The sequence below is a fragment of the Cnephaeus nilssonii genome (assembly GCF_951640355.1).
Source record: "Cnephaeus nilssonii genome assembly, chromosome: 15".
Lineage (NCBI taxonomy): Eukaryota > Metazoa > Chordata > Mammalia > Chiroptera > Vespertilionidae > Cnephaeus > Cnephaeus nilssonii.
The window spans coordinates 17,946,798-17,973,650 of NC_137086.1; the positions used below are offsets into that span (position 1 = coordinate 17,946,798).

At 44.2% G+C, this 26,853-nt stretch overlaps 1 protein-coding gene across 1 annotated transcript in view; it reads left to right on the top strand.

Annotated features, from left to right (window-relative positions):
* Positions 1–4,829: 4,829 nt before the first annotated feature.
* Positions 4,830–26,853, top strand: part of VIT (vitrin) — a 93,834-nt gene continuing 71,810 nt past the window's right edge. Inside the window, exons 1-2 of the mRNA XM_079791890.1 lie at positions 4,830–4,953; positions 23,926–23,995. Of these exons, the coding sequence (XP_079648016.1) occupies positions 23,944–23,995 (52 nt within the window). The 5' untranslated portion in view covers positions 4,830–4,953; positions 23,926–23,943. The remainder of the gene's footprint in view (positions 4,954–23,925; positions 23,996–26,853) is intronic.

Sequence of the window (26,853 nt, forward strand, 5' to 3'; positions counted from 1 at the left end):
GAGTCAAAAAAAAAGAAAGAAAAGAATGAGGCAGCATTTTAAAGAGCCATCAAGTCCAATATTTATGACAATAATAAAAAACTTTCAATAGAGACTGTTCTAAAAGAGATTTGAGTTTTTGTGCTAAATACAGTACAAGACTGGGGCCCCAAGTTTACATAATGACACACAGCTAGTTTGGAAAGTACTGGATGCTTTCTCGCAACCACGGGTGACTTATAAGCAAAACAGAATCTCAAGTAGCAATGCAGGAAAAGTGAGCATCACCGTTTCTGTTCTCAACTAGAAATAACCCAGAAGTCCAGTTCCTGCCATGTAGCAAGCTCAAGGCCACTTGCCAGGAAGCCGTGGTCTTGTTTTAAAGAAGTCAGAAGATTTCCCTGAGGCTGCCCACTGGACTGTTTTATAGGTAAAATGCTGCTGCTGCAGCCCTGGGTGTAAAGGGTGGGATCAATTCTCACATCATCCTCACTGGTCCACACAAGACTCCAGGACTATTGCTTTAATGTTTTTTATTCCATTGTACCCCAGTTCTCTTTCCCCATAGGCAGGCATTCTAGTGTATTTGCAATCATTCATTTAGTTAACACTTATTGCATATATGCCTACTATGTGTCCATTTCAAGGACTAGAGTAACCAAAACATTTTTTAAAAAAACCTTGCCTTGCCCTGGCTGGTTTGGCTCAGTGGATAGAGCGTCGGCCTGAGGACTGAAAGGTCCCGGGTTCGATTCTGGTCAAGGGCACATGCCCAGGTTACGAGTTCGATCCCCAGTGTGGGGTGGCAGGAGGCAGCCAATCAATGATTCTCTCTTATCATTGATACTTCTCTCTCTCCTTCTCCCTTCCTCTCTGAAATAAATAAAAATATATTTAAAACAAACAAGCAAACAAAAAACCCTGCCTTCCAGGAGCCTACATTCTAGTAGAGAATGTATAATTAAAAAATAAGTAGTAAATGTTATTAAAGAGTAGTAAGTACTGTGAGGAAAAATAGAACAGAGAAGAGGGAGAAGAAATGCTGGGGGTGCAGGTGCCATTTTAAGCAGGGTGGCGAAGAGAGGCCCCTCTCAGAGGGCGACATGTGAAGACTTGCAGAAGGTGAGCGTGGGAGCGCGCAGGTGTCCGAGAGAAGCCCCCCACAGCAAGCACAGGCTCTGAAGTACCACAGGCTGATGAGTATACATTCATTTATAAGTGTCCTTGGAAAAATTGTACAGTTTTAGGTGCATACATTTTAATTTTTATAATTGTACTTAGACTTGTCTGGGTTCTCCAGAGAAATAAAGCCAATAGGAGATTAGGTAGATGGATGGATGGGCAGACAGACAGACAGATTTGTGGTAAGGAATGGCTAACGTGAGGACGGAGGCTGCAGTCAGCAAGTTGGAGACTCCGGAGAGCCAGTGGTGTAGTTCCAGTCCCAAAGCAGGAAAAGACCAATGCCCCGGCTTGGAGAGAGGCAGAGGGGACTCTGTCTCACTCAGGCTTTCATGCCATCCAGACCTTCAGTGGACTGGGGGAGCCCCGCCCACACCTGGAGGCCATCTGCCTTACTCTGTCCACAGATTCCAATGCTGGCCTCGTCCGGAAGCACCCTCACCCACCCACCAGAAATAACGTCTATCCAAATCCCCGGGCACCTGGTGGCCCAGCCAAGTTGACGCACAAAACTAACCACCTCGTGTCGTATTATATTTCTCAACCTGTTTTTCATTCTCCTTCAGAACAACGTTCTTAAGATCACTCTTTATGGTAGGCAGAATTTCAGATGGCTCCCATGGTCTTCACCCCTGGGCATGATGATGCTAGGTTATAGGTCAAAGCAACACTGAAGATGCAATGACAGTTATGACCTTATCTTGACATTAAGATAAGAGTATCCTATCGGCCTAACATAATCACATGAGCCCTTTAAAAAGCAATTTCTCTGGGTTGTTGAAAAAGAGGGAGTCAGAGAGAATCCAAACCTGAATAAGATTCAACATGCAATGGGTGGCTTAAAGAGGGAGGGGCCATGTGGCAAGGCCTGGGGTTACACCTCTAGAAGCTGAAAGCAGACCTTGTCGGATAGCCATCAAGAAAACAGGGACCTCAGTCTTCCAAAAGCAAGGAACAGAATTCCGCCGACACCCTGAATGAGCGTAAGGGGGATTATTTCCCAGAGCTTCTAGATAAGAACCCAGTGTGGCCAACACTGATTTCAGTCCCGTGAGGCCCTGAGCAGAGACCTTGCCTACAGAACCGTGAGATAATACATGGGTGGTATTTCAAGACAGAAAGTTTGTGGTAATTTGTTACACAGAAATAGAAAATGAATACAGTAGTCTTGATGTGCATTTTATTTTTTTAAAGCACTTATCTAGTACTTGCTTCGTTAGCATTAATTACATTCATAATGCTATGCAACCATCGCTGTCCATTCCTAAAAGTTTTCATCGCTGCAAACATTGCTTTTTAATTTGCATTTCTCTTTGTGTATCTCTTCATATGCTTTTCAACACATGTATATTTGATTCTACCTTCTCCTATACAGGCAGTCCTCGGGTTACATCAGAGATCCGTTCCTACGGCACGATGTAACTCGATTTTCGCCTTAAGTCGAAAGTCACCTACATAAGCACCTACGTCACTCACATGGAGCACATACACAGCAGTAATGAAGTGAAACAGTAAAAAAAAATTAAAAGAAAGATAACAATCCCTGACCTTTACTTGTGGTAAATAAGTAATAAAAAACATAAAGCACATATGTACCGTATTTTCCAGCGTATAAGATGACTTTTTAATCCAGGAAAATCTTCTATAACCCCAGTCGTTTTATACGCCGGAAAATACGGTACATACATCGAAATGACAGAATTTTTTTTGTATAAATACTGTAAATGGGAGATGGTCACATAACCACTAAACGACGTAAGTCAAGTCTGACATAACCCGAGGACTATCTGTATAATAAAAGCCTAATATGCTAAGTGTCCAGTCATCTGTTCAACCAATCAAAGCATAATATGCTAATGATATGATATGCTAAGGCCACTCAACTGCTCGCTATGACAAGCACTGACCACCAGGGGGCAGACAGTTGACTGGTCAACCAGTTGCTATGACGTGCACTGACCATCAGGGGGCAGATGCTCCAACCAGTAGGTTAGCTTGCTGCTGGGGTCTGGCCAATCAGGACTGAGCGAGACAGGCCAGACACGCCCTGGAGCCCTCCTGCGGTCCCTCCCCGGCTGGCCAACATCCCACGTCCCTCCTCGGCCCCTATCAGGCACTGGTGGGGTCCCTCAGCCTGGCCTGTGCCCTCTCACAATTCAGGACTCCTCCGGGGATGTTGGAGAGCTGATTTTGGACCTATCCCGCAGGCCAGGCCGAGGGGCCACACTGGTGCACGAATTCATGCACTGGGCCTCTAGTTCATCATAAGAAAATAAATTTAACTAATGAAAGAAGCTCTAAGTCCTAACATAGCACCTTGTTATAAAATGGAAATAATAGTACTAACCCCTCTAAATTCTTCTAAGTATTAAATGAGATGATAAATGTACAGGGATTATCACCATGCCTAGCAAATTTGATGAATGGCACTTAGCATTAGTATTAATATTAACGATATGATATTGTTAATTCTTGGGTGCCATTTCATCTGAACCTTCCCTGACTCAAACAGTGGGACAGGTCACCTTCCACGTGACAGCATCGTCCTTACCACCAATGGTCCTATGCTAAGGACTTTATGGAGGAAGGAACAGGATTGAGAAATAATTTAAATGCAGAACCTACAGAAGAAACAAGGATGAAATAACATTCAAACCATAATCTTAAATACGAAGCAATCCAGGGCCACAAGCTGAGGACGGGAGGGCTGCTGGCAGGGAAGATTCTCCAGGCTGCCCGAGTGCCCATCCCCCCACAGGAGGGAGGCTCTCTACTAGCTCCCCCTGCTGGAGCAAAGATGCTCTGCCACGCTGATACACATCTGACTCTCAAGGAGCTCCAGATGTACTTGTTTATGGTCTGTTTTTATAATGCTGTGACATGCTAATGCGTGTTTTGGGTCTGAATGCCTTCCATTTGATTGATAACACTAATATGTAAATAACTAAAATAAGCAGATTTCACTTATGATGCGAGCTATCCACCACTGGGCTTTTGAAACATGCATGAGTCCAGTTTTGCTTCCCACTATTATTATCTTGTGTCCTGTTACTAGCAGCAAATACTACAGTCATTTCAGTAAGCTTGCCAAAATGCAGAAGGAACCGAAGCGAACTAAGCCAAAAAACAGCTCTGACATGTCGGAAAAGCAAGCATTTTCACTCCAAAAGTGAGAAACTAGTAGACTAAGCGTGGTGGTGTTTGTTGGTATCTTTCTTTACGCAGTTTGATCCAGCTGTTCACTAGCATTTGAAAAAGAAAGAGAAAATGGAATTGCCCTGCTTAAGCTGCCTTTAAATTACATATTTTCATTTTTTCTAGGTGTTTCTCTTCTACTTTTTAGAATTTCTAATTGTAGAATTTGCTTATTGAAAATGCATGCTTTGGGCTAGAAAAGAATATTTAGAAGTCCTTATCCTTCCCCGCCACACACACATCACCACCACCACCAAAAAAAAAAAAAAAAAAGCAAGTGGGAGTGGAAATTTGAAAGAGGACCGCCTAATTCAGCACTAAAACCAGCGTGAGAAGCAGCGTGTGCGGTGTGTGTGTGTGTGTGTGTGTGTGTGTGTGTGTGTGTGTGTGGTGTAAAGTGTGCTTTTCAAAGTGCTCAGAGGTTGATGGGAATGTTTGATTAGCTCCTCTGAGAAGAAAGGGTGCCTGGACCTCTTGTTGTTTCTTCTTTAGAACAATTTGGATGGGATTTGTGATGCAGAAAAACTTAAGGAAAAAAGGATATCCATTCTGTGTGGTGGAAAATTCTTGAAAAAAATATTGCTTTCTTCAAACAAGGTATGTCTGATGAATTATTAAGCCATGCAGCTAGTTTGCTTTCCATTCCTTATTATGAAAACATGAAAATGTATTTATCATTAAGAAACTACAATACATACCTTGACCAAGAATTCAGTCTGTACAAATTTCAGTCTCAAGAGAACTGAGGTGGGAGTGGGTAGTAGCTGACATCCTTGTAAACAACTAATATCAGGTATATCAACTATAAACAAATTGCACTAAGATAAGATTAGAAGAAGATTTTTACTGTATCTTTAAGCCAACTTAATTATAATGAAAATAAATTGAAAAGCGTGACATTTGTGTAGAATTTTAAAGTACATGTAAGGCATTTTTTTATACCTTGCTTCCTCTATGAAATTTAACAGCACTGTAACAAATGGATGATAACAAGCTATCAAAAGCAGTATGAGAAGTAGGCGCATTGGTGCTAAATTAAAAAGGAAATTATTTAATGTGGATCTGTACTTTTCTCTACTCAGACAGATCTCGGAGGGATGTGGCTGGATGTGCAATTCTGTGTCTTGTTTACACTGGAAGTGTTTTCTCAGGCTAAATGCTTTTTTACTGATAAGCCCGGGAAAGAGCTGGCATTGTTAACTATTGCAGCTCGGATCTGCACAGGAAAACATGGTACGAAATCGCATTTAAGCATGATTAGCGTCAAACCAGCATAAACATGAAAGAAATGCCTCAAGGTACAGATTAAACAGGGAGGGGAAGACTGAGTTATTAGACTTGATGGTTTTGCTCTGAACAACCCACGGCATCTTTGCCACCTCTGAATCGAGAGTGGAATTCAAGATTTTCTTTGGGTTTATTGTAAAAATAAAGCCAGGCATTCTTGGCCATGGTGGTTATCCAAAAATGTGAGCCGCTAAGAAAATAGCGTTTTGCCATTACGTTGTGTTGCAACCAATTTGGAAGTCTTGGTGGTCAAGTTCTGAGGTTATTTTGCCTCCGTCTCTTAAAAGAGGAAAACACCCTGCAGCAAGGCGGGACCCAAGGCTTGTGTGCTTTCTCCGTTGTGTGTGTCAGCCGCAAGTGGTAGCTGTGCGCTGGAAGCGCCTGTCTTTTATTTACTGAATTGAAACACCCTCTTTGGTCAAAGGGCTTTAGACAAAGAATTGCAAGACTGCCAGGGCTGCATTTTTCATCGCAACAGGATGGGTTCCCAGGCTGAGCTTCATGTAAATGATCTCACACCTCACCACTGAAAGGAGACACCTTAGGGACAGTGGAAATGCTTCATATCGATCCTGAAATCGTGTTGACTTTATGAATATGGTTGAGAAGATCTAATTATCTCTTTCCCTAAGTTACTGGACACATGAAGAATAGTTTCTTTCAGAGAAAATACACTGGGTTTGAAAGTAGTTTAGGAATGGCATCAGAACAAAACTGCATGTGCTGTTCGCCTCTGTGATTCCTGTGAGATGTGCCATACATGGGAGAGCAGTGAGGCTCAGGGCACTGTCCAGCCCAGAGTCCCAAATTACAGGAACAGCCCTGTCACTGCCTGTCCGTGTTACCTTGGAAAAGGTGTGTAATATTTCTTGACGTGTGTTTCCCCATCTGAAGCACAGAAACATCAATGTCTGCACACACCTCTCCCAGGGTGGTCAGGAGGCTCAATGTTGACTCTATATTCCAAAAAGGCTTTGAAATGTGGAAAGTTCTATAGAAATGTAATCTCTTTCTGCACATATTTTTTTAAAAAATGATTATACTGAAAGAAGCGATTGGCCTTCAAAGTAATGCTTCTTGGACTCCACAATGTTCCTGTCACTTGTGCCCACATGTGTAGCTTCTCCCCTTGCTCGGTTAGAAACATGAGCTTGGTATCAATGGCAGCGGGTGCAGGACACGGGTCTCTCTGTCCTCAGAAGGGCACTCTAGCTGGGTGATCTTGGGGAGGTTACTCAACACCTCTGTGTCTCCATTTCCTCGCATATGAAATGAAGAAGTTGGACAAAATAGAGTCTAAGTTTCCCTCCTAATCCTATGATTTTCCAATGTCAAGACATGGCCAGGCCAATTTCATTGATGGGACTCTTTGTATGTTACAAAAGGAAGAAATATCAAAATGGGGTTTCAGAACTATGGTATACTTAAAATGTTTATATTTACCTACCTAAAGACTTTAACATATACAGAAATGACGTGTGTGTGTGTGCGTGCGCGCGCACGCGTGTGCACGTGTGTGTATCTCCATAGTGTACTGAGGACATTGTGGTCCAAGTTGTATGACAGACTTTTCTCAATTCTCTGTTGTACTTCTATGACTGCCTGTAACATATCATGTGGAGATAATGTCAAACATCCAAATGTAAGGCCTTACAGACAAGGCCAAGGCCAAGGCCAAGGCCAAATGGCCCTCCTGTACTATAGATCCTATGGGAGTTTGTCAGGCAGGAGGCTCTGCCACTTCTTAAATGTATTAACTTTGGCAAGTTACTTTCTGAGCCTCAGTTTTCTCATCTCTAAAAAGGGTCTATTGTTAGTGCCTCCCTCTTTGGACCATGGCAAAATGCTTTGATCAGTGTTTGGCACATCGTCAGCACCCAAATGTTAGCAAATAATTTCTCCATTACATGTGACTAGAATGAAGAAATCAGAGCAGCTGTGAAGCAAAGCAATTGTAATCCTCTTCAAACTTTTAAACATTAACTCTTTGGATATGGTCAGCAAATAGATTTATGGAATTATGAGGTATTAATATAATTATTAGAAATGTATAGCCATCTCTTCATTCAGAGGGTCTGAGCTAATCAATCCATCAGCAAGTGATAAGCTCGAGAGGCAAGTTCTGTGACATCTGTAACATGAGAAATCCCAGGGGTCCCCCGCTGGCGGTCTAAAAATGTGTACCTCTGTGATTGCAGAAGGTGGTGAAATCCCTGGCCCCCTGAACAAACATAGTGTGAGCGAGAGAAAAATGCAAAGGACTTTGCTGCTTTACAGGTATGAAAGTCCTCATGCAATTAGCAGTGAAAGCTTCTGTTAGTGCGGAGATTGGGGCAAAAGGGAGCAATAGGCCAGGGTAAATTTAGCCTAGGCATCGGAAACGGCTTTTTGATAATTCTGATTGTCAAACTGTAATCAAGCTGCAATAGTACACCCCGACAGCTAGGGCCTCCACAGCCACTGCTGGCTCGGATCTGGCCTGACTCCTGTCACTAGACGCCCCACTGGGATCACCTGCAACTAGCCACTCCAGTTGTGCACCTGCACCCTGCTGGCCCAACTCCCCAAGTATTTTGGAGCCGTGTACAGCCTGTGGAGACCCTGAGGCCATAGGAGTGTGCCTGACAGGTAGGGGCCCCAAAGCTGCTAGTGCACCTGCAGTTAGCCCGGTCCTTGCTACTGGCCCTGGCTCTCACCACTATATGTGCATCTGCAACTGGCCCCTGCCACTACACTACACAGGCATCCACAGCTGGCTCTGCAACCGAGCACAAGCACCCCACCAGCTCGGGCCGTCACCACTGCTGGACTCTAGAGCATCACTGAGGACCCCAACAGCCCTTCCAGCCTCTGCAGATCTCCCACTGTGCTCACCAGCACTGCGCAGCTGGTGGTGTGGACCCCAGCAACATGATGTCTAGACAGCAAAGCCACCACAAGCCCACACTTAGTGCCCTGCACCACCAGACCCAGGATCACAGCCCCAGCGTGCCTCCACCCACGGGTGAAGGTCTTTCCTGACCCTGCAAGGCTACAGGGATCGTGAAGAATCAGGGAAACATGACACACCAAAGGAGCGCAAACCTCCAGGAACTGCCCTCCCCCCCCACCAACCACCTTTCCCCCGCCCCAGAAATGGAGATAGGTGAACTGCCTGACAAGAATGCAAAGTAATTGCTCTAAAGATGCACAGAGAGCTACAAAAGAACACAGATAAACAATCTGATGAAATCGGGAAAACAATTCAAGAACGGACTGAATTCAACAAAGAGACGACATAGAAAAGAACCAAATGGAAATTTTGGAGCTGGAGAACACAATTTTAACTTTAAAAAATATATACACACACAAACTGTAAGTCAGTCTGAGATCTCCTAAGTGAGTTCCTGTTTACAGACCAGGAGGGGAAGGGCCAAACTCCAAGGAGATTCCCAGAGCCTCCTGTCCACGAGGAGCAAAGGCTATTTCAGTTTGGTTGATTGCATTTTCCTACAGTTACCTCATTTGTAAAACAAACAGTTGTGGACACTGGACTTAGAATTTGTTTCTAATCAACTAGCAAACGTTTCCGCTTCCGCTGCAAATCCTTAGAGACCGCCTATCTGAAATGCTGGGGCTGCCGGGGAGCTCACAGCAGGCACCAGGCGATGCTCTGAGGTGAGACTTATAAAAGCTGCAGGTCCTGTGGCAACCTGCAAAAGGCAACTCCCCCAGGAAGCAGATGTGACTGGGCTGGAACCCACTGCCGCATTGCATTCCAGGGCTGGTATCCTGAGGGAGGAAGGTGAACCGAGATAATGCCGCCAAAATCCTTTCCTGAGTCAAATCCACAAGCCAGGGTCTTGGAACAAAACACATATTAGTATGGTTTTGATTCAGTTTAGAAAATACATTGGTGTTTCCTTTTTATTCTGGCCTTATAATTTAAAAAAAAAATGTTTAGCTCATTTCCACTTCTTACTTCCCTAGATTTTTTTTTCTTCAATTTTTTTTAAGAATGTTGGGTATCATTCCTCAGCCATTTGATTGGCCCAATTATCCTACAATCATCTAAAAGATTTTCATGACAATGGGCTAAAGATCCTTACAAATCTCAGAGCAGAGAAGGAACAAGATTTACTTCCTTTCTGTGTCCTAGAAGAATTGAACTCAATGGCAGTCACAAACCTATGTGGTTCCTTCGCCAAGAAGTCCAAAAATCAAGCATGGCCCACCCTGGACAGCACCTTGTAGCGAGAGATTAAATTTATTGCTTTACCCATGTTAAGTCCTCAACTAGAATCTAAATGGCTATGTTTTGCAAAAGGATGGTGATGAGAATGATGACAGTATATCACGATTAATCACCACCCCAACAACAATAATAACTGCTAACATGTACAGAGCTATTCTTATGTGCCAAGTACTGGTCTTTACACATATTAATTCACTTCATCTTACAGCGGGTACAGATTTACTCACTATATTATAACCAAATAGCCTCCATTCTCCCAGAGCTGCCAAGCTGTGGGCACACAATAAACAAATACACCTAAGAGGTCTGGCGTTGATCTGGGCTATGAAAACATGTGACGGTAGGAAAGGGGGCCATTCTTGCCTCTGCCCAGGGTGAAATCTGAGCCCTTTACACATATGAATTCACTTCATCCTAACAGCATCCATATGGGGTGGGTTATCACTATCCCCATTATACAGATGAGAAAACTGAGGTACGGAGAAGTCAAGGAAATTGTCTGAGGTCACACAGCTAGGAAGTGATGGAGCTCAACTTCAAACCCAAGCAGTGTAGTTCCAGAGCTCACACTCGTAACCTATCGGGCAGTAATTGCACAGTCCTGGTTTTTCCGTCACTGCCCTCAATTAATCTTTGTCATCTCGGGAAACATTGCCTTCAAGCCAAGTCAAATTTCAATGAAAACTATTCTTCCTCACAAGTATAGACAGGGCACTAATAACGATGGTGAAGAGCGAAGGCAAGGCACGCCCAGAAGGGCTGTTGGGAAGGAGGAGGTATTTCTGGCGTTCCCGGACCATCTCCTGATTTAAGAATCGCTTCTCAAGCGTGTTGGGAGGACATGACTCTCGGGAGGAAAGCACGGAGTAGGCGTCATTACCAAGCCCTTGGAGTAGCCAGTCCCCAGAAGGTATCCTTTATCCCTACAGGTTAAATCCTCAGCGAGTCACAGACAGAATCTTATTTTCCTATGACTCAGATTGCTTCCGAAAAAATCACTTTCCCTGGTAAGAGTCTCTACATTGACAAGACCCCCATAGAAATTTCTCAAATTCTTTCCCTCAGTGAGAGAAAGGCAGAAGTTTTGTGTGGACATGTGGTAAAAATTCATAAAAATCGCCCTCCAGGCTATAGTGAGATGGGACTCTGTTTCTGCATTCCTTCGTCTCGAAAAGAAAAGAAAAATCTCCTCCTTCGGGGACCCCAATGTCTGGTTTCCAGGGGAAGAGGTCACTGGCATTTCAGTGCTCAGTGAATCCCCTCCTCTCGGCTCCTTTGGTCACAGAGAAAACATGCTCTGGCTGTAAGGTGCAAGTCAACTTGCCCGGACTGGCTTTCTTGTATAATACAGTGAGTAAACCTGTATCCTAAAGCTACAAGGAATTTAGGGAAGCAGAGGCAACATTCAGTGGTGGCAGCAGCAAATATTTATGGGGCCATCGCCACGTGCCATCCATAATTCGGTATTTGGGAAGAGGAGTGAACAAAATAACCTCCATTCTCCCAGAGCTGCCAACCTGTGGACACACAATAAACAAATACACATGAGGGGTCTGGCGGTGATCTGGGCTGTGAAGACATGAGACAGTGGGGAAGGGGGCTGCACAGAGCAGTGAGGGTGGGTGGGGATTTACACTGCATGGTCATGTGAATGTCTTATAAAGGGGCGCTGAAACAGCGAGGGGAGGGAGCCAGGGAGCACCCTATGTGCATACGTGGGGAAGAGGGAAGAGCAAGGGCAAAGGCCCTGAGGCAGGACCTTGCTCCGAGGCCAGTGTCTGGAGCAGGCTGAGTGCGGAGGAAGAGGGGAGATCAGGGTGTAGTGTGGACAAGCAGACACAGAGGACACCCCAACTGCCCGCTCATACACTGTGGGCGGTTCTTGCCTCTGCCCAGGGTGAAGTCTGAGTAGGCCCCTTAGTATTGCAGATCACGCTTCGAGTTTTTAAAAAGACCTTGTTCATATTACATCTCCAAACAGTCTCAGTTGTCATTAATATAGAGATAATACTTGGGTAATACTTAACAACTTTACAATGGCCACCCCAGTTTGAAGTTTCATCGTGCACTTCCAGGCTTGCTTTCTGCAATGGGAAGGGGCACGACTAGATTCTCTCCTCTGCCTATGCCTCTACCTGTCTTCCCTGTGGCTGCGACAGTCTCTTCAAGAGTTCAGAGAGGAAAGGGGCGTGCGGAGAGGAGAGGTGGGCGCGGAGAGGAGAGGTGGGCGCGGAGAGGAGAGGTGGGCGCGGAGAGGAGAGGTGGGCGCGGAGAGGAGAGGTGGGTGCAGAGAAGAGAGGTGGGTGCGGAAAGGAGAGGTGGGTGCAGAGAAGAGAGGTGGGTGCGGAGAGGAGAGGTGGGTGCGGAGAGGAGAGGAGAGGGGGGCGCCGAGGGGAGAGGGGGGCGCGGACAGGAGGGGGGTGCAGAGAGGAGAGGTGAAGGTGACAGAAAGGCCTCCGAGATGCTACTACTGTGAGCTGGCATTCCGGTTCATTGGGCTTGGTGGGAATGTACAGTTGTTTCTTGTTCCTGTGGGGCACTTCCCACTTTGTTGGGGACCCTCACCACGTTCTCCGGATGCGGATACATGAGAGTCTGCTCTGGCTGGTGTTTACAGTTCCTCCCTCAGCCCCTGAGGAACTGGTGGTCTAACCCCAGCTGCTTCCTGCTGTGGGCTCCCCAGCCCTCCACACACAACCGGTTTTGGAGAGGCGACTCCAGGCTGACTCTCGCACAGGTAGTCTCATTTGCCACAAGCTCCTCCCTCTCCTGTAGATGTCTTAGTCACCCGTCAGACACCAGTCCCCTATGCTCCAGCCCCAAGGGACACCACCGCTCAGTAATTTCAAATGGGGTTACTGGGCATCCAAGCTGGACTCAAAGGAGTAACCAAGAACCGCAATCTTCAGCTAACTGCCAGACTATACCAGAGGTTACAGACGCCAAGAGGGTAGCTGGAGACCAGAGAGCTGGAATAGCTTTAGGAAAAACTGTTGGCATTTCCCTCCTCCTCCTATTCCTCCTCCTCCCACTTCCCACACTCCTCCCACTTCAGGAAATAGTGAGAGGAGCCTCAGGACCACTTTGGAACATGGAAGTAGTTGGCACGTCATCGCATCTGAAGCTAAGACAAAGGATCATCCCATTTTTAACATCCCATGACACAGTCAATTACAATGCACTCAAATGTCTATTTAGATGGGCGTATTATGTCTGGTCAAACTTAAAAATATGCCTGATGCATCACTTTACCCTAAATAACATTTGTGTGAGAGAGAAAGCTGTGAGCGAGTTCAGGCCCAAATATAACTCAAGACAATCTCTTGAACTTCTAAGACAACTTCATTACACAGTGTATGTATTTTACAGTGTGAGTCTTATCTGTTGTCAACAGAATACTTAAAAAAGCCTAGGACCGTGGTCGGCAAACTGCGGCTCGCGAGCCACATGCAGCTCTTTGGCCCCTTGAGTGTGGTTCTTCCACAAAATACCACGGCCTGGGCGAGTCTATTTTGAAGAAGTGGCGTTAGAAGAAGTTTAAGTTTAAAAAATTTGGCTCTCAAAAGAAATTTCAATCGTTGTACTGTTGATTTTTGGCTCTGTTGACTAATGAGTTTGCTGACCACTGGCCTAGGATATATGTATCAGGGTAAAAAGGAAGCTGAAACCATCAGCAGGGTGGTCAAATGGGGGTACTGAGTGGGGTTCAATGTTTGAGGCCTGGGATGGAATTCTGGTTCTTCGACATACTCATTCTATAACTTTGGACAGCTTACTAAGGTTCTCTAAGCCTCAACTTCTTACTCTGAAAAATGGGTATAAGAGTATTTACCTGACCAGATCACCATGATAAAATAAGGTTACATATGTGCAGTGTGTAGCATATGGTAAGCATTCGGTAGATGACAGTTATTGTTGGAGTGGACTCTAAACTTCTAAAACTGGAATTGGCGAAGGAGAAGCGGCTGGTGAGACAGTTTGCAGCTGGGAAGGGCAGAGATCTCCTGGAAAAAGGAAAACATGGGGAGACAGAAAGGAAATTCTCAAAGGAAGGAACAGGAAGAATCACCAGAAAGGGAATTAAATGAACTTGAGGCTAGCAGCTTAACAGAGAAAGAATTCAGAGTATTCGTTATAAGGATGTTTAAACGGATGGATGACAAATACACACAACTCAATGAGAACTATAAGGAGCTGAATGAAAACGTCACCAACATAAAACTTTCCATGAAGAACAAAGGTACCAATCCCATCTTGTGTAACAGGCCACTAGACAGCTGGGTCAAAACTGGCAGGAGGGCCATGAAAGAGGGTTCGAAGCTGGCAATGGTCCAGAGGGGGCCTCTGGAGCGTGAGGCTGCGTGGTTTCCTTAGGAGCTGGGTCTCCTGCTTTGAAATGACTCTCTTTCTGTTGGTCCCTGCCACCCTCTGGGACTTCATCCTCCAGAGCCCCCAGTCGCTCAGCCTCAGTCTCCGCCCTCCTCTCTGCCCTCCAGCTCCCCAGTGGTTGCTGGGATTCAGGAATGCACTTTGGGACTTTGACCCTTAGCCCCAGGCCTGCCTCTGGGCGGCCTGGGGAGAGCTGGAACCCGTGGTCTGAGACATACCCACTCTTTATCAAGAGGCAGAGAGGAAGATAGTATGGATTTTACAGACACACCCTCATCCTCCTTCCCACCTCAGCTGCAAGGCTCTGCCAAATGCGAAAAGTGTTTTTCCTGTGCCTCCGAATTGAAGGCAGAGCAAAAAGAACAGAATGTTCAGGCCAGGCAGGCTCTGGGGATCACAGTTGGACTGAACCAAATACCCAGCTCCAAACTCACAGTGCACGGCCCCTTGGCAACCGCGACCACAGTGCCCCAGGAGACAGCTCGCTGGGAGGAGGCAGGGCTGACCCAGTGTCAAACGCGTTAGGTGGAGAAGCTTCAGATGAGAGAACTCATCGTCCAGACTCCACGGGAACTCTGAGACCGCGCCGTTTCCAGAGTAACTAAGAGGGGCGGTCAGGGCCCACCTCATCCTTTACTGAGGCCTCCCCCCGCCCCGGACTTACTGCTCTTCGTGCCCCTTCCGTTACGGAGGATAAATGACTCTTGGAAGCAGTTCTTTAGAGCTCATTTGGGGGCATGCCTGCAAACTAGTATTTTTTCCCACTGGCAATATAAGATCTAAACTACCACTTCAGAAACGTAATTACTGTTTGCAGCCTCCCTAGAAATCACTATTGGTTGAAGCCTTGGTGGATGTGGTAAGCATTACCATATGTCAGGTTCTTAACGAAGTAACCGTGATGGTCTGACACACACGCACCACAAAAGGCTTTCCCTTTTTGGTTTCCTGACATGTAGGAACATGCCACATGGATCAGCGAACCCCACGGCAAGGCATACATCAGTCTTTGAGCACACGCATGAGCCCTTTGACACGCCCAAGGGCCCAGGGGTGAAGATCTATCTTTGCATTAGGATTTGCCTTGGCTGCACATGGCAATCCAAGTGATCCCAGAGAAGGGGATCTAGTAGGTCACATGTTAGTCATCAAGACAGTTACCTGTAATACGTGTGGGAAATTCCTAGCACATTCTTTTTTATATAGATAAATACTTGGGGAACTAAACATGGTCTAAATCAGAGTTTGTCATTTCTGACGCTCTTAGCGTGTGGTGCTGGGTAATTCTTGGTTGTGTGGGCTGTGCTGTGCATTGTAGGATGTTTAGCAGCATCCCTGGCCTCTACCCACTTAAAGGCCAGTAGCACCCCCCACCCCAAGTTGTGATAAGCAAAAATGTCTTCAAACATTGCCAAATCTTTCCTGGAGGTGGGGGAGGGGAGTGGCAAAAACACCCCTAATGGCCCTAGCTAGTTGGGCTCAGTGGATAGAGCATAGGCCTGCAGACTGAAGGGTCCCAGGTTCGATTCCGGTCAAGGGGGCACGTACCTCGGTTGCAGGCTCCTCCCTGTCCTGGGCCCTGGTCAGAGCTTGTGCAGGAGGCAACCAGTCGATGATTTTCTCTCACATCAATGTTTCTCTCTGTCTTTCCCTCTCTCTTTCCCTCTCTCTAAAAATCAATGGAAAAATATCCTCGGGTGAGGATAAAAAAAACAAACAAACCCTATGGAACCTTGACCATAGATACATCAGGGACTCCACAGTGACATTCTTACAGCATAATTTCAAGGTCATCCTCTCCCTTTTTGCCTCCCAGAGTGCTCCAGGTATGCAGGCTGCTTCTCCTTCTCAGTGGCTGCCACAGCTCATGAGATTCTTCTTCTCAGAGCTGGCTCCAGCGTCAGATTCAGCTTCTCCCACTCCTGCCTCGATGCCACCAAAAGACAAGTACACATGCCCTTCCCATTTTAATTGTTTTCATTTTACTACTCATCATTTCAGGGAAACAGGAGATAAGTAAAACAACAATCAAAACAACAATCAAAGCTTTCAGGAACAGAAAGTCACACTGGCTGGCACAGAAGGGCCCAGCAACATCCATGTCATGCACAGGAGACCAGGTCCAGCTGGACCTCCTTCACTGGAAATGGGACTTGGGAAGTGGCCAGAAACTAAGGCGTCTGCTCTCTCCGCTTCTCCCTGGGCCACACGCTTTCTCCTCTCCATCTCGCTCTGTCCTCATCTTCTACATCTTAATCAGGGCCCCATATGGTCTCCAGCTTGGCTCCCACAGTTTTCAAAGCTTTCAGTGTTCTGATTCCAAAATCCCATGGGAGATCTTGATTGGCCTCCTTTTTTGCCAGACCGTTAAGTGTCCAGCTTAGTCACTGAATTTCATCGAGTGTTATCTCTGCATCTGAGCATAGTATTAGAGGCCCTTCAGAAGTCTTGTGAGATTAAAGTTATAGATGTAACCAGGCTCTTAAAAGTGAAAAGTAAGTGGAATTTCCATTTTATAGTAATATCTATAATAATAAAAGCGTAATATGCAAATCGACCAAACGGCTGAACAGCAGAACGACCATCTGGATGACCACACTGACACACACTGGCACCAGGCCAGCCAAGGCGGGTGCAATGTGATTGGTTGGGGGGCCCCGCCATTGCCCCACAATCGCTCCACAAAGGGAGCCAGTGGGGCGATCAATCGAGGGGGGAGGAGGAGTGGTGGCAGACGAGGGCAGTGCCGGGCCAAGGCAGGTGTGGGCGGGAGGCAGGGCCGGCAGCCGGAGGGAAGCCTGGGTGCTGGTAGCCAGAGGGAAGCCAGTGCTGGCAGCTGGGGGAAGAGGGGCCTACCCTTGCACGAATTTCATGCATCGGGCCTCTAGTTATACAATAAATCATGAAACCATTTGGAATTTATAATACTAGTCACATGAGGTGCTCGATATAGTGAAAAGAGCACATGGTTAATATAGAGATCTGGGCTGTGTGACCTTAGGGGACTTCACTGCTCAGAATTATAGAAATAGTGTCCATTCTACTTCAAGAGGTCTTAGGTGGTCCAGACAAGAGAACTGTTCAGAAAACACTCTGCAGACTGGTATAAACCCATCTGCTCTGTATGGACAGGCATTGGGAACTAGGCAGCAGTCAGGAATAATCTTTGAGCTACAAGTCCAACTGAAAGGGAAGTTCATAGTCGCACCAGCCTCCAGGCGCAGACAGTTCAAGTGCTCCAGCTCCATTTCTCCGCCACTCACTTAGCTCCCCACCTCCTGTCTGTGTTGGCCTCAGACTGACCTGTCTCATGGTCAGGAGATGGCTGCCAATAGACCTAGAGCAAACTGCCCCCCATTCATTTCTAACCTGAGAGGTAACCTCTCCCTGAAAAACATGGGAGTAAAGTCCTTCCGTTCTGATACAACTCAGGACACGCCCACCTTGAACTAGTCACAATCCCTTGGACAAGGAGGCCCTGTGCCGGTGGGCTCAAGCCTGAGATCTCAGAGCACATCTTCCATGCATAGCCTGGTGCATCTTCAGGCACCAACATTTTGAGAAAAGGCAAAATTTCCCTTGCCTTCCTGCCTAGTTGGCTTGCACTTTGCTCTTAGCATTTCTTTAAGATAAAAGAAGGAAGGAACTGGAAAGAGAAGAAAAAGAAGGAAGGAAAGAACAACTACTGTCCTCTCTCTAGCTCACTCTCTTCTTCATAGAATCCCGGGGGATTATGGCAACAGGAAATGCGGTGTTTCAGTCCCAGCCCAGAGCAATGTGGTGTACGTCAAGTTTCTCTGCAGATGGAGGCCACCTCCACATTGTAAAGGCCCCTCCGAGTACCAGCCTTCCTTGTTCCATCTTCACCAGATAAACTCACGCCCACAGACAAGCAGCTGAGGCCTTGCATCAGGCAGGGATGAGGAAAGCAAGACTGCAGATGTGGCCGCTCCCCATTAGAGATGTCTGTCCTCAAGGGAGTTTTGGCATTTTGGAAATACAGCACAAGCCTCTCAGAAATATTAAATGTTTCCAGATGGATCTCGGATCTCTCTGCCTCATGGACAGAGAGTATTGCTAGGTGCTCCCATGTAGCATCATAGATCAGGCAAACACCAGCATTATATAAATCCTACACATCCACCAGGACATATTTTCTGCAACCAAGTGGCTCAAGTAAGCCTCTAAGGGGCTTATTAAAAATGATGAATGCAAAAATAATTTTTAAGCCTCCAATGTCTCCCTATGGCCTAGAAGGATCAATTCCACATTCTTTAGGAATGACATTCAAGGCCTACATGGCCCCTTCTTTGTTCTCTACCAGTCTGATTCTTCTCCCAGCCTGGCCGAGCAGCTCCCAGTTCCTGAAGTTGCTCTGTCCCCTGTGTCCTGTCTCTTCTTCACAAATCACTGTTTTCCAACTTGCTAGTTAAACTAATCCAAGCCTCTTCCAATCCCCACACCCCAGGCCTATCTGACCACCCGCACTTTTTGCCATCACTGTAACCTCTACAGCAGAGGTTCTTATTTGGCTGCACAGTGGAGTCACTGGGGAGCTTGAAAGCAATATTGATATCAACTCAGACCAATTAAATCAGAATGCAGATGAGGGAAATGTCTTGCTTGTTATGAAACAGCTATGGCAAGTGGTGGGATGCAAATGCAGGGCCTCTGGACTCAGAATTCCTGATTTGAATTCCAGCTCCTCTTCTTTCCAGCCTTGTAGGTAACCTATGTGTGTCTCCAATTCCTTACCTCCAAAATTAAGGCAAGAGAAACCCCTACCTGACCAGGTTGTTGTGAAGACTATGTACTAATATATTACTGACACTTAGTATGTGCTCAATTAATGTTAGTTATGATGAGTGCATCAGTCTCCCTCTAAAAGACTCAAAGCAACTTGATGATAGGACTTGCATCTTACTCCTGTCTACCTTGCCCAGGGTATACACAGAGATTGTTTTTCTGAATGATTAAATAGATGTATGATTAAAGATGAATTTTGACTTTAGGAGATCAAGAAGATATACATAGAAGAAGTGGTCCATCAGCTGAACTTTGAAAGATGGATAGTTATGGGAGGCAGGTGAGGAGTGGTAAGGTGAGGTATTCCAGCTAGAACAATAATAAGAACATGAGCCCTATTTGCAGTCGGTAGAGAAAAAAACAAAAGCCTGGGGTGTGCTGGGGTCAGAGGAGAGGATTCCAGAAGAGAATTGCTATGAGATGGTTTGAAAGGTAAGCTGGACCATTTCATGAAAAGTTTTTAGTGCCTCACTAAGGAATTTGGATTTTATTCTGTACAAAATGAGGGGACTGTGAAAAAAAAGTTCTGAGAGGATGAATACATAATCAGACCTGTGCTTTAGGAAGTTGATTCTTTCCAACTGAAGGGTGACCTTCAGCAAGGAAAGCAAGGAGTAAGGAGTGGCTTAGGAGATGACTGTGGCTTCTCATTTGATATCAATATTGTCTGTAAATGGTAAATCTTCCCAAGAGGTCATCTTATTAATTTCTGATTTACTAACATATGTGCACAGGGTAAAGATTTAAATAGAACAAAACTGTAAACTCAGTCCCATCTCTGATCACCACTTACCAGTTCTCTTTCCCTGAAGCAACAACTGTTACTGAATTAAAAAGAATTATGAGAGTACTATGAACAATTTTACATAAACAAATTGGATAAATTAACAAATTCCTAGAAACACAAAACCTACCAAAACTAATTCATAAAGAAATTAAAAAATCTAAATAGATCTACAAGCAGTAAGGAGATGGAATCAGTACTCAACATAGTACTGGAAGTTCTAGCCGGAGAAATTAGGCAAGAAAAAGAAATAAAAGGCAACCAAACTGGAAAGGAAGAATTAAAATTATCCTGTTTACAAAGATATGATCTCATATGCAGAAAATCCTAAAGATCCCATAACAAGATTACATTCCATCAGTTAGAACTAATCAATAAATTCAGCCAAGTAGCAGATTACAAAGTTAACACACAAAATTCAGTTGCCTTTCTATACACTAACAATGAACAATTCAAAAAGAAAATTAAGAAACAATTCCATTTACATAAAAAAAAATACTTAAAAATTAACCTAACCAAGATGATCAAATTCTTGTACAATGAAAACTACAAAACATTGCTCAAAGAAACTAAAAAGACATAAATGGGAACATATCCCATGTTTACAGATTAGAAGACTTAATATTGTTACGATGTCAATAGTACCCAAAACTATCTACAAATTCAATGCAAAACCTATCAAAATCCCAATGATGTTTTTTGAAGAAATAGAAAAACCCATCAAAATATTTATATGGAATCTCAAAGGACCGCAATAGCCAAAGCATTCTTGAAGAAGAAGAGGAGAGCTGAAGGACTGTTCCTGATTTTTTATAACTGACTACAAAGCTACAGTAATCATAACAGTGTGGTACTGGCATAGAGACACACATACAAACAAATGGAATAGAATAAAGTCCAAAAATTAACCCTCATGTACATGGCCACGTAATTTTTGACAAGGTACAAAGAAAGTTGCTTCAACAAATGGTGCTCAGCCAAGTGGATATCCACATGCAAAAAAACAGCTTTGGACCCTCGCCCAACACGATATACAAAAATTAACTCTAATGAATCAAAGATCTAAATATGAAACCAAAAAATGATAAAATTCTTAGAAGAAAACATAGGACAAAAGCTTCACAACATTGGATTTGGCAATAACTTCTTGGACATAACACGCAAAGGCATAGACAATAAAAATTAGATGAACTGGACTTCATAAAAATTAAAAATTGCCCTAACCAGTTTGGCTCAGTAGATAAAACGTCGGCCTGCAGACTCAAGGGTCCCAGGTTCAATTCCGGTCAAGGGCACATCCCTAGTGGGGGGCATGCAGGAGGCAGCTGATTGATGTTTCTCTCTCATCAATGTTTCCAACTCTCTCTTCCTCTCTGTAAAAAATCAATAAAATATATTTTTAAAAATTACTTTGCATCAAAAGACACTAGCAACAGAGTAAAAAGGCAACACAGAATGGGAGAGAATATTTACAAATCATACATCTGATAAAGGATTATTATCCAGATTGTATAGATAATTAAAATTCAACAACAAAATGATTAAAAACTGGGCAAAGTACTTGAACTGACATTTCTCCAAAGAATACAAATGGCCAACAAGTACATGAAAAGATGTTCAACATCACTAATCGTTAGGGAAATGCAAATCAAAACTACAATGAGATGCCACCTCATACCCATTAGAATGAATACTAGCAAAAGAAACAGAAAATAACAAGTGCTTGGTGAGGATGTGGAGATATTGGAACCCATGTGCAATGTTAGTGCAACTGTAAAATTGTATCGCCACTCTAGAAAACATATGAAGTTTCCTCAAAAAATTAAAAATAGAATTACCATATGATCTAGCAATCCCATTCTGGACACGAAAGAATTAAAAACAGGGCTTCAAAGAGAACAATGCACACCCATGTTCATAGCATAGCTTGAGTGTCCATGGACTGATGAATGATCAACTGATGAATAAATTTAAAAATGGGGTATATACACACAGTGGAATATTATTCAGCCTTAAAAGGGAAGGAACTTCTGACATGTAGTACAATATGGACGAATCCTGAGAATATTACACTATTAGAAATAGGCCAGTCACAAAAAGATAAATACTATATGATTGCACTTATATGAGGTAGTTAAGAGCAGTTAAAATGGCAGAGACAGAAAGCAGAATGGTGGTTGCCAGGGCTGGGGGAGCAGGAGAAAGGGGAGTTAGCATTGAATGGCATAGGGCTTCAGTTTTAGAAGACAAAAAGAGTTCTGGAGATGGATGGAGGTGATGATAGCACAATAGGAATGTGTTTACTTAAAAATGGTTAAGATAGTAAATTTTATGTTTGTGTATTTTACCACAATAAAAAATTTAAGAGAAAAATACTGCAAAGAAAAAACCCACATATAAACATAAGGCCATATTGTTGTTGGTTAGCAACTTGCTCTTTTCTAGCTCTGAGCAACAATAGATCTAATTAAATTGGCTGGCTACTCTACTTGCTGTGTGTGTTCTTATTTCACAATCGGGCTTCATTTGCCCCACCAGACTTCACATTCAGGACTCTTTCTATTACATCTCACAGCACAATCCATAACATTATGAATCAGTAACACATTCTTCTGAAAACCCCCATAGTTCCATTTCTGCTAGGACCGTGGTGAGCACATGAGGAATTAAGATTACCACTGCGTACCCCACGCTCCATGACATCAGACCACCTAAAGCAGTGGTCGGCAAACTGCGGCTCGCGAGCCACATGCGGCTCTTTGGCCCCTTGAGTGTGGCTCTTCCACAAAGTACCAAGGCCTGGGCGAGTCTATTTTGAAAAAGTGGCGTTAGAAGAAGTTTAAAAAATTTGGCTCTCAAAAGAAATTTCAATCGTTGTACTGTTGATATTTGGCTCTGTTGACTAATGAGTTTGCCGACCACTGACCTAAAGGAACTGCCCTGGGCCGCAGCCTCTAGAATGACTGAGAGAGAGTTTGAATTTTTTTTTACACATTTCAAAAGGCACATTTACGTTTTAAGTGTATGAGTAAATGGGCCAAGCAAAGAGAGAAATTGAAGTTGTAAGAAGGAAGACTCAAAACATTCCCATTCCAAGAGACATGGAACAGACTGACAAATCTCAGGTGGAAAGGGGGAGGGGACCAGAAGAGATTAACCAAAGAACTTATCTGCATCTATGCATTGCCCATGGACACACACAGTCCGGTGGTGAAGGCCTGGGGTGGGGCAGGAACTGGGTGGAGAGGGGCAATGGATGGGGGAAAGAGGGGACATCTGTAATACTCTCAATAAAGATTTTTTTTAAAGATTTTGGAAGCCTTGCTCTACACCACTGGTTCTCAAACTTGGCTGCACATTGGAATAACCTGGGGAGGTTTTTAAAAGCTTACTGCCTAGACTCCATACCCAAGAGATTCTGATTCCGTTGGTCTGAGGTGCATCCTGGGCATCAGAGCATTTTAAAACTCCCGGATGGCACTAGTCTGCAGCAAAGCTCGAGAGCCACTGCTCTATAAACTCCCGTCGTCCTATGGGGCCTGCACACTCTCTAATGTTATAGTGATTTGTGGCTACATGTTTTCCCACCTCTATTAAAGTATGTCTTTTAAGAGCAAGAATTGTTTTTTAATTCCATTTTTATCGCCTAACAATACCCAGCCATATAATAGGAACTTAATAAGTATGTATTGAATGATTGATGAACAAATTATTTGTAATCTAAAATTGCTCCCTCAATATCGTAAGTGCGGTTTCTGTCCTAATTCGAAGACTGGTTGGACATATTCTTGAAATTGTCAAGTTATTTCCTCCTTAGTTCTAAGCAAAGACCAGATCTCTGAAGGGCAGAAGGCTGGTGGCTAGAACCGGTTTTCTAAGTAAGAATAGACTCTCTGGGTACCAGCGCTCTGGCCACTACCATCTGCATGAGCTCTTATAGGAACGTGCAGCTTAAATCCTAAGACTCCAGAGGGCAATGCAACATGAACAGCCTTGCCCCACACTCCAGTGCATCCAGCTCAGAATTCTTGGCTGAAATGTGATGGTGTTATTGTTTCTTCCCCTCCAGGGTGCCATTTGGAGATTTATGGGGATTGTTGTCCTCACTATGAAGGCATCTGTTATTGAAATGTTCCTTGGTAAGTACTTTTATATGTGTATCTGGATACACTGTTAACATTCTCCTAAGGTCCAAAGAAATCCTGCCAAGAAAAGCATATAAACAGCACAGAGTATCTCTTTATGATAAACCTTTTAGAGAGAAGTCGAAGTGAGAATGCTAAGTGTAGATCAAATTCAGGGCGTATGTGTAAATATATTTTTATGTATAGTAAGTACATCCATTACATTAGAGTGTCTCTGTGTATTGCATACACACATATACACACATATCTGTGTATGTATTCTTCAGCAACTAACAAATATTTCAGATAGAGCATATTCACAGATTCTGAACATAGAGATGCCTTCATTGCTTAATCTCTCAAGAAGTTGTATCAATGACAATGGCCTTACTTGTACCATGGGCAACTCATACCTTTAGAGATGAAACCCTTTACATTCCTCCGTTATCACCAGAGAATGCAACTTCAGGTAGGCCCTCGGCAATCAGCAGGTCAACCAGAAGAGGGAAGAGTGCTGGTGGGTGTAGCAGTAAGCCAAATGGTAATCTTCTGCTAATCTCCACCCCACTGTGCTGTGGACCAGTCAGACGGGTCACTGTGAAACTATTGTCAGGAAAGGCTTTCCGACAGTCTGTACTAGTGTGCTGGGGCTGCCGTAACAAAATAACACAAACTGGGTGGCTTAGAACAACAGAGTTTTATTCTCTCATGACTCTGAAGGCCAGAAGTACAAACTCAAAGTGTCGGTAGGGTTGGTTTTCTCAGATGGTGAAGTCTGTTCCATGCCCCATACTGAACCTCATCATATCTGTGTGTCATTCACCTGGCCATTGGTCTGGTTCTCCAAAAAGCGGTGTCTTGCTCATGTTGCATTACCCTCAAGAAACACTGCTAAATAAATTATTCTCCTAAGGGATGCTACATTTTTAAGGGAGCAGAGTCCAAACCTGCCCATTTTGTTTTGGGTGACAAATTATGATCAGAGACGTTGATCATGTCTTTGCCAGCAATGTATTCAACACAGGTTTGCTGCAGGAATTTCAGAAGCCAGCAGCACACAGGATAATGTCTCTCAGTGAACCAATAAAGAAATAACATACTCCAAAGCAGTGATGGATCAATTGCACTATTTTTCTAGGCCAGGCGAGATGAAAGAGATAAAGTCCAAATTCAGATGAGGTGTATCTTTTCACATGCTAGGCACGCAGGACAGCCGGCTTAACCAACTGCCCACTGACCTACAGCTGCCAGCGCCAAAACACAAGTCACGTGTTGCTGCCACGTTTCTAGGGAATGACAGCGCTGGTGTTGGCGGGCAGATGGTCTTTGCGAGGTCAGTGTGTGGCATTCACCACTGTCCGAGAGGAGTCCCTTTGCCGAGACAGGAGCTAATGCCCCAAGGGTCTTCCAAGGGCTCTTGGTCAGCAAAGTGATTCCTTGTCCAGACAGAAACTCTTGAATAGTCCCCACAAACTCTCAGTATTTACAGTATAAATGTCCCCTTGGCATAGTTGTTTCTCCCCATGTTCTTATGGATAAGCCCCCAGCAGGGACCCTCAGCAGCTGAGCCACTAATTGATTATCAGCCACAACAGATGAGACGATGATATCCTGACACGACTTACTTCATCCTTATATCAAAACAACTTTATTACTAAAAACAACTTTTTTTTGGGGGGGGGAGGGGGATCTTTGCACTTATGAGGAGCAAGTAGAGGAAAAGGCAAAGGCTGTGGCCAGCAAACCTGCATTCTGGCTCCAATTTCTGTCCCCAAAGAACTGTAGCTTTAACCAAAGTATACACCCTGACAATGGTTTCTTTTCTATAAAATAAAGGGATGACCTCCAAAGCTCCTCCCAGCATTATTATTTTATGACTTGAAACATAATTTTGTGATTTATATGATTGTAGAGCATGGTGTCCTGTCTTTGCTATGAAGCTCTGATTTATTTGACGCTGGATGTTTCATTGAGTACATAACCCCAAATTAAAGCAAGGGGGAAATTTGAATGTCTTTAAAATGATATGCTTTTTAAATCAGTTTTTAGGAAGGCATTGTGGACAGTGGTAAAGAGAACCAGAGCTGGACAGTGGTTAAAGTGGTAAAAACGGACTTTAATTAGGGAAAAAAGACAGTGTAGAACTGGGCTCAATTCCAAACACAACAATGAAAGTGGGGATTTACAACCAAGGAGGAGGTTGCAGGGGTCAGTGGATGGAAATCACTAAGAAGAGACATCACGAGTAGGGGGGCTCTTGCTGAAGCAACTTGACAGGATTCCTGCTAAAGGCAGACCAGGGTGGTCAGATTTCCTGGGAGTAGAAGGGGTTCTCTCTAAACAGGATTCCTGTTAAAACTGGGCAATGCAGGTCCAACAAAGATGGACACTTAAGCCCAAGGTCAAAGCATAGTTGAGAGGAGGGCTTAGAGGAATCTGACTACCATTTGATCAAGGAGAGGGTCCTTGTCAGCACTCCCCAAGTTAGTAACTTTAGGTTTCTAGCAGTTTATGGGCTAGAATGAGGCACTTCTTTAAAAGTCCCAGACCTATGCTAAGTATTCAGTAGGTGCTTCCTGATGTGACCACTGATCAGATGTTCTGGCACTTCATGACTTTCCTTGATAGTAAACAGATTCTGATTATAACTTATTACTGACAGGAAAACTGGAACACAAGTTCCCATGAACTCTGTCAATGGTTTTAGAAAGCATTTTTCATTACTGTGAATATCTATGACTTCAATATGACCAAGTTAAAAGACAATAATGCTGGCTTTTTCTAAACGTAAGAGAAGCATAATCAATATAAGACATAGAATATATATGAGAAGTATACTATAAAATGGGAAAAATACAGGTAAGATAGAAATT